Source organism: Fulmarus glacialis, unplaced genomic scaffold (genome assembly GCF_000690835.1).
Source record: "Fulmarus glacialis isolate BGI_N327 unplaced genomic scaffold, ASM69083v1 scaffold29142, whole genome shotgun sequence".
NCBI classification, from domain to species: Eukaryota; Metazoa; Chordata; class Aves; order Procellariiformes; family Procellariidae; genus Fulmarus; species Fulmarus glacialis.
Window position 1 is genome coordinate 24880 of NW_009197651.1, and position 7160 is coordinate 32039.

Sequence of the window (7160 nt, forward strand, 5' to 3'; positions counted from 1 at the left end):
TTAAGCCAAGACACTGGAGTCGCTCACGAGAAGGGACCTGGGCTCTGGGAGCCGCCAGCCCCAGGGTGCTGCACTAACGGCAACCGCGGCTGCTCCCATCCTCATCCCACCGCGCCGGGCTGGAGCAGCATCCCTGCTTTGGGTTGGGTTATTTGGCACCAGGAGCCTGTTGTGCAAAGGGCTGTGCAGGTTTTGCTCCTTGTTTCCCCGGCACCGCTGCCCCGATGGGTGGGAAAAGGTCCAGCGACCACAAAAGGAGGGTGTTTGGTTTAGCCGTGATATCGGGAAAAGCACAAGAGGAGGAAATGGGAGAGATGAGTTGTTTTTCTCACTGGTGTTTTGCCTGGCAGGCACGTCCCACGTGCTGAGGTAAGATGATGTCCCCCGGGAAGTCAGCGAGGAGACAAAACCCTTTTCTGCTCCATGCAAATCCCAACCCGCGCCTGGCACCGCATGAGCTCAGATGCAAAACAAATCGCGTGATCCTCCCGCCGGGTCCCCACCATGTCCCCACCACCAGCTCGCCCTGCCCCGGTCACAGCCCCAGCACAGTCCCCCGGGCTCCGGGCAGGGGACGGGAACGTCGTGACAGTTTGCAAACAGACGAAAGCGGTTTCGGTTTCTCCTGCAGTAAAAGTCTCCCAGCTGGGTTCCTGGCCAAAAGGAAACATGGTGCTTGTTGCTGGCATCACCGGACAGGACCCAGGAGCCAGATTTGATGTTTTTCACAGTCCTAATTACTCTGAGCTAAATTAGATGGAGCCCCTGCAAGGTATCCCTGCTCCTTGGGGCTTTTCGGCAGCCGGTGATTCAACGCTCTGTGGCTTTATCAAACATTTCCTTGAAGGCTTAGCAAACAGGGGGATGCTGATCTGCCTGGGGAAGGGCTGCTTCCTTCGTGCAAGGACTGTGCTTCCTCATTTTGTTTTAGTTAGGGTTTTACAAGGACTGAAAAGATCGCATCCTCCAGGAGAGGAGGGTAAGAGAGGGGTGCTGGGCAGATGCGGGACTGTCACCCCATGCACGGCACTGACCCAGACCCGCAGGTTTGTTTGCCGCCACCATCACCTTCAACCCACTAGATCATCCCACCTCTTGCACACTGCAAGCCCCAAAATTTTGTCCCCTTCGCCCCAGGCTGGGTCCAACCCTGGCAAGGGAGATGCTCCTGCCCATGGCACCACGCTGAGCGCTGGCAATCCCCCCCAGGCTGCCTTAATCCATGGCCCTACTTAGGGGTCTGGGCAAAGATTAGCTGAGAACATTCCCAGCGATTAGGGTTTAATTGCTTTGACATTTCACATCTTCTTAGGCTTCATAGGTGAGACCCCGGCAGCCGTAAATCCCCTCAGTCCTCGAGGGAGCGACAGCGAGGGCAGCTCCTGCGCCACTCGGGAACAAGCTTTACCCAGTTCTTGGTGTCAGATCAAGCTGCTTTGGCTAATAAATCTCCTTCTGCTGGAAAGGCTATAAATAGTAAAAAATAGCAGGACCGCACCGTGTATCTGCTGTAAGACTCCCTTTGTGCCACGTCACAACTGGCTTGAAAGGAGCAGCCCACAAGAGCTGTAGCAAAGCAAACGTTATTCCATGTGTAACGTCCGTACACATCACACATTAGACAAGCCTGGCTGTCATTTAGGGACCAATTTATTTGAGTTGTAGGGTTTTTTCCCTGAATTGAACACTTGGCCGACAGCAGAAGCTACCAAAATTATGTACATTCACAGATACGTATAGAAAAGCAGGTAAATAAATACATATACACGAACACAAGCAAACCATGAGGTTCAACACATGCACTTGGTGAGAGCTAAAATACAAATACAGGGTGAAATTTGGGGTTTGTTTGATTTACAGACTCCTTGCCACCAGCCAGGTGAGTTTTAAGCTGTTCAAGCTGCTGTGGCTATCGCTGTGGTTTTCCTTAGAAGATTTTAAATCCACAGCTCAGACAGTCACCCCACATCCAGGTCACCAGCAGGGACTGTCCCCCCCATCAGTAAATCTGCATCCTCGGGTTCCCAGGCACCGCAGGCCCTTCGGAGCAGCCGATATCAGTCCGGGCTCTCACAGTTGTCTTTGCTGAAATTCTCTCTGTCCTGTTGAGACAGAAGAAAACATCCGTGAGGTCCCTTCCCGAACTGAGCTGGTGCTATTGGTCTGCTAGATGGCTTGAGGAGGAAATTCTTCCCGAGGAAAGCTGCGGTTGCACCAGGTTGCAGCAATGCCGTGCTCTACAGGGCATCTCCTGGCTGCGGAGACGCCGCGGGTAGGGAGCAAAGCAAGTCCTGCTCCTTCTGTGTGCATGGGCCATGCATGCTCTTGGAGAAAGGCAAAGGCAGCCCAAACAGCACAGGGTAAGATCCAGCACCTGGTCACCCCCCCGGTATGAGCCAGCATGACTGCCACCCACCCTGGTCTAACGATCACCCTAAAATTACAGCAATTTTAGGGCAATTGCCCTAACCTGCTGTTGGAAGCTCAGCCCTGGACTTGGTCCTCTTCCCTACCTGGAGAATTTTGCTGTAGGACAAGGGTGCAAACGAATCTTCCAGGTAGCGGGTGCCGAAGCCCATGATCCTGTTCACTGCCTGGTTGCAGATGCCCGCCACCTTGGCGGTGAGGTGCACTGCGAAGGCAAACTGGATCTCTTGCGGGTTGATGTCAGGTCTGCTGGCCGTCATTTCCTTGCGGACGTAGGCATCGGCCAAGTTCTTGAAGGAGCTGTAGGACATGTCTCTGAAGAACATCCGTAGCCGTGCATCTTCCTTCACCTGGTTAAGAAGCAAGTGAATACACGTGTTACGAGCACGTGTCATCCTCGCATCGATGCCTTCACTGCACGCTAGGATTGCAGCTGAGGGAGGACAGACAGACAGCCACGATCACACCCAGTCGGGGAATTAAAAGATGCCATTTCCTTGATTTTACTGAGCGTTTCCCTGCACCAGGGAAATTGATGGTGTTGCTGTATTTTACAGCAGTACAGAGCTTGGCCCAAATTCCCTCGACCCCATCCAGCTGACCACAGCTCTCCTCTCACCTGCCTGTCCAGCTCATCTCCTGCTTTCTGGAGCAGGGCAACGATTCTCCTGATGGCTTCATCTGCAGAGAGAGATCCCGCGTTATCTCCAGCCCTTTCTCCAAGCCTCACACCCAAATGCTCTGTTTAGTCCCCAGGAAAAATTCCCTGAGCAATGTTTATCCACCTCCATCCCTCCAAAATCCATTTCAGCCTATTGCCAAGTGCTTTGTTATCCTCAACCAGCAAAAACACCCTCCTGCCTTTGAATTTCTCTCTCCCCAAATCAAGCCCTGATGCTGAAAATCTCCCCCAAAGTCTTCATATCACTGTTCAGGTCACACAAGCCCCTGGGTTAGGCTCGAAGCAGGGTTTGGGTCCCGTGCAGGCTCTGCATGGGGACAAGTCTCGTGCATATGTTTTCTATACGTGCCAGCGGTGAGGCGCTTGCAAGGGCAACACTCACCGACCCCATCGGTGCTGGCCGGCCGTGGTGGCTCCCCACATCCACCTGCTCTGCTCCCCTGGCTCTCGCTGCCCTGCACGATCAGCCCGATCTCTTCCGAGACTTGTGCGTAGTAACCATCGGGTTGCTCCACGTCCGCTGGAAGAAAAACATGTATTCAGAAGCAAGGATTTTTTTTTTTTTTGTTGGCCATTGATTGAAAAGGAAAAGCAGCCGCAGCGGTGACTGCATCCACGTGGTGCTCATGCCCACCCTGGATTAGTGCATGCCGCCGGTGAACGATGGGGCTGTGCTCTCTGAACCGTAACCGAGCGGCTGCAACTTGCCCCGAATCAGCCGAAGCTTCGCGGAAATCCCCTCACCGGCTTTTCGGCAGGGGAAGGGCTGGGGCGGCGACGGGGGTGTCCCACGGGCTCTGCCTGCACCCTTCCCCGCAGCAAATCGAAAGCAGCTTAATGTTGGCCCTAGAGTGGCTTAAGATTTAATCTCAGGTCTCGAATGCAGGTTTAAACTAAACCACCATGTCCTTTGTTTGCCAGAGGGGGGAAAACCTGTGCTTGGATGGTTACTGCCGAGCAGCTGGCTTGGGGTCACTTGCTGCGCTCACCAGTTGGAGCGCTGACTCCAAAGCACGGGCAGATTGACCCTTTCCTGGGGCAGCAGGTTGAGACTGGAGTCCCCAAAACCTATCCCAAACCCCAGAAAGCACTGGGTGGGTGATGTTTAGGTTAGAAACCAGCACTAAACACTATAGCTTTCCCAAAAGAAGCCCAACGGAGGTCCCATTGGGTTGGTTTAGGGGCAGGGTTAGGGGTGGTGGGGGGTCCCACCTGGCATGGTCGGCGCCTGGATGTGCCACAGGGGAAGGCAGCTGGGTCGCTTGGCCCTCGCCCCGGCTGCCAGCTCTCCCCGCTCCTCCTCCGCATGCTTCTTGAAGGAGAAAACCCTCTTGAGGCTGGGTCTCCTCTTCGGGGCTCTGCCCGGCGGCAGGGACGTGCTCGAATCCCCTCCGGGTCTTTTAGCCCCGTCTGATTTGGAGCTGTGAGGAGCTTTAGCATCTTTCTCCTTTGCTTTTTGCCCTGCGTTTTCCTTCTGGTCCTCAGGGCTCTTCTTGAAGAGGAAATTTAAGAAACTTTTGAACCAGGTGCGCTGGGTTTTGCCCTGGGAAGAGTTTTTTGTGCTTTTCCTCTTGGGCTCCGGCTCCTCTTTAGGGACCTCCCCGGGAGCTTTGCTGTCATCGTCCAGGTCCGGTGCTTTGGGTCCCTCCTCCTGGTCCTTCTTGGGGCTGAGTTTGGCAGGCGAATACTTGCAGAAGTCACTTTTCGACCGTTGCAGCCCGCCTGACTTCCTTGCTCGCCCTCCGGCTCTCTCCTGAAGCCTTTTTTTGGCCACCAGCGAGTTTTCGCAGCAGCTCAGCGAGCGCCTGACATAGATCTCCAGCACTTTCTTGGCCCCTTGCCTGTCCAGCGAGAGGATCTTGCCCGACGGCTGCCTCCATGCGTCCAGCCGAGGCTTCTCCTCAGCCAAAGCCTGCATGTTGCTGTGGAGGAAAACAACGTTTTCAGCCTGATTTTTGCTTTCCCCAGGACGCTGCGCGGTCAGGTTGGGCACGATGGAAATCACCTCCATTTTGCTTTGGGTGTCTGAGATTGTTTATGCTCCCAGTAAATCATCAACCCCTTTTATAGTTGTTATCTGAGCGCTCCTTACGCAGGCTGCACACGCAGGGTTTTACGATGGGCTATAGGCACCGCGAAGGAGGAAGCGAAACTCCAGGGAGGGGGGAGACGAGCTGGGCACGTCTGAGAGGGAGAGCCTGGTTATCATCCAGAGGGTTTGACCCAGCAAGGGTATCATCCAGATACCGTGGTGCCGTATCTTCCTATTGCAACATATTCCCATACTACGATGATAAACTACACGCCAGGAGCACCTCTCTCCCGATGAATCGCACAACCCAGATTTTTTAGTATCTCCCCTTAAAGTATTGACTGCTAAAAGAAAAAAACATTCCCCAGCAAGGCCGGGTGCTTCCAGCCCTTGGAGGGGCCGAGGGCAACGTGGGCTCTTGCAAATATCCTCGGTCACTGCCAGTATTGGCTGAGCACCTTGCGATGGCGCAGCCCCTCCATGAGCTCTCACCAGCGTAGGGCTGCTAACGGAGCTCAGAGCGCCTGGTCCTTGCCTTTCCCATCACCCTTTTCCTCCACAATTTCAAGCAAAATTAAACAGATGTTACTACTGAAAAAACCAGAGAGCCATGCCAGTGCCTCGTGGTGGCTCTACTTCCGAAACCAATTTCACCCTTCAGAAAACCAGACCCAAACCAGATCTTCTCCACCGCTGAACAGCACACGGGAAGCCCACCCCAAAATCCGGCACGCTCGGCTGCACGAACCGCCCTGGAGCCGGGCATCAGCCTCCGCTCCGTCTAGATGAGCATCGTCACAACACACAAGCACACCCACCCACCCCAACTTGGCCTTTTTTTGGATCAAGAAGGCAAGTTGCCTTCATCCAAGCCAACACCAAAGCCAGCCGACCACCCGCTAATAAATCATACAACTAGATTTAATCACAGCAAAGCAACAACCTTCATCCTGCTTCGATTGATTCCAGTACATTGGCCACATCATTCTTTATTTGCTCGTTTTGTATTTACCTTTCCATCAGTATTTCTGTCCTTCTGGACATATGTCAAGACAAGCTCCTTGGCCGCGGGCACTAATGGTTGCCAGGCTCTCCTGGGAGGTGCCTTTTTTATACCCGGGGCTGGTGGCTGGCTGAGTTAAGTCCTATTTTTAGCAGCCATTCAGGTAGGAGAGCGGCCAACGCTTCCGCCTGGGATCTCCGCTATCACCTCCCTCGTGGCGGAAAACCAGCGGGCGTGAGTTTCGCTGGAGGAGAAAACCATTTCCTTATGACAAATAGCAAAACAGCATAAAAATCATCTGTCACCTGCTGTAAGCGCTGGCCTTTGAAACCAGCTATCTAAGCCAGCTGTTTGGCGTTTGGTTTTGGTTTGGTTTGGGTTTTTTTTAATGGGTGTGATGCCATGTATGGGCTTTTCTGTTTTCGTAAGGAGAAGCCATAACTTTCTCAGATAAATGGGGTTTCAATGCGGCAAGCAGATCACCCCACTCACATCCCAGGAGCTCCCAGGAAAGTGGATGTCAGGGGCTGTTGTGGGACCGCAGACGCTCTGGGGCACGGTGCTATCAGGTTGTTGCCTAACACCCAGCATGGCTGGGCTGCAGCATCTTTGAAACCCACCCTGGGGTCCTTCAGACAGCCCGTGCACCCACCCTAAAACACGAAACAGGACTGGCTTCGTGACCCGAATCCTTTGCACCCACGTGGCTCCCACTCAGCCTTGCCCAGGGGAGAGCATCTCCCACACGACACAGACCTGCGCACCCCAACATCTGCAATCTGCCCCTTGGCCAAACAAATCTTCAGCCTTTCTTCTTACACCAGAGATCCGTTTGGCCCCACGGCCATCCCCCTGCACCCCTACCCCTGTTGCCCCCTCCCGCCGGTTGCTGCCTCCCATCCTCATCGCTATTTTGCCATCTGATGGCAATATTTTGCACTGCACCTTGCAGGGACGGTGCTGGATGCATTTGCCAGGTAGTGGCTGGCGGCACGCGCGGTTTTGGGAAACCCCCC

General features: G+C 54.2%; 1 protein-coding gene across 1 annotated transcript; it reads right to left on the reverse strand.

The window, feature by feature from the left end:
* Positions 1–2057: 2057 nt before the first annotated feature.
* Positions 2058–5120, reverse strand: LOC104072994 (apoptosis facilitator Bcl-2-like protein 14). Its single transcript, XM_009572629.1, has 5 exons — positions 4322–5120; positions 3492–3629; positions 3047–3108; positions 2514–2777; positions 2058–2102 (listed from the first exon to the last, which is right to left on the reverse strand). The coding sequence occupies exons 1-5, from the start codon at positions 5118–5120 to the stop codon at positions 2058–2060; spliced, it is 1308 nt and encodes a 435-aa protein (XP_009570924.1).
* Positions 5121–7160: the final 2040 nt, after the last annotated feature.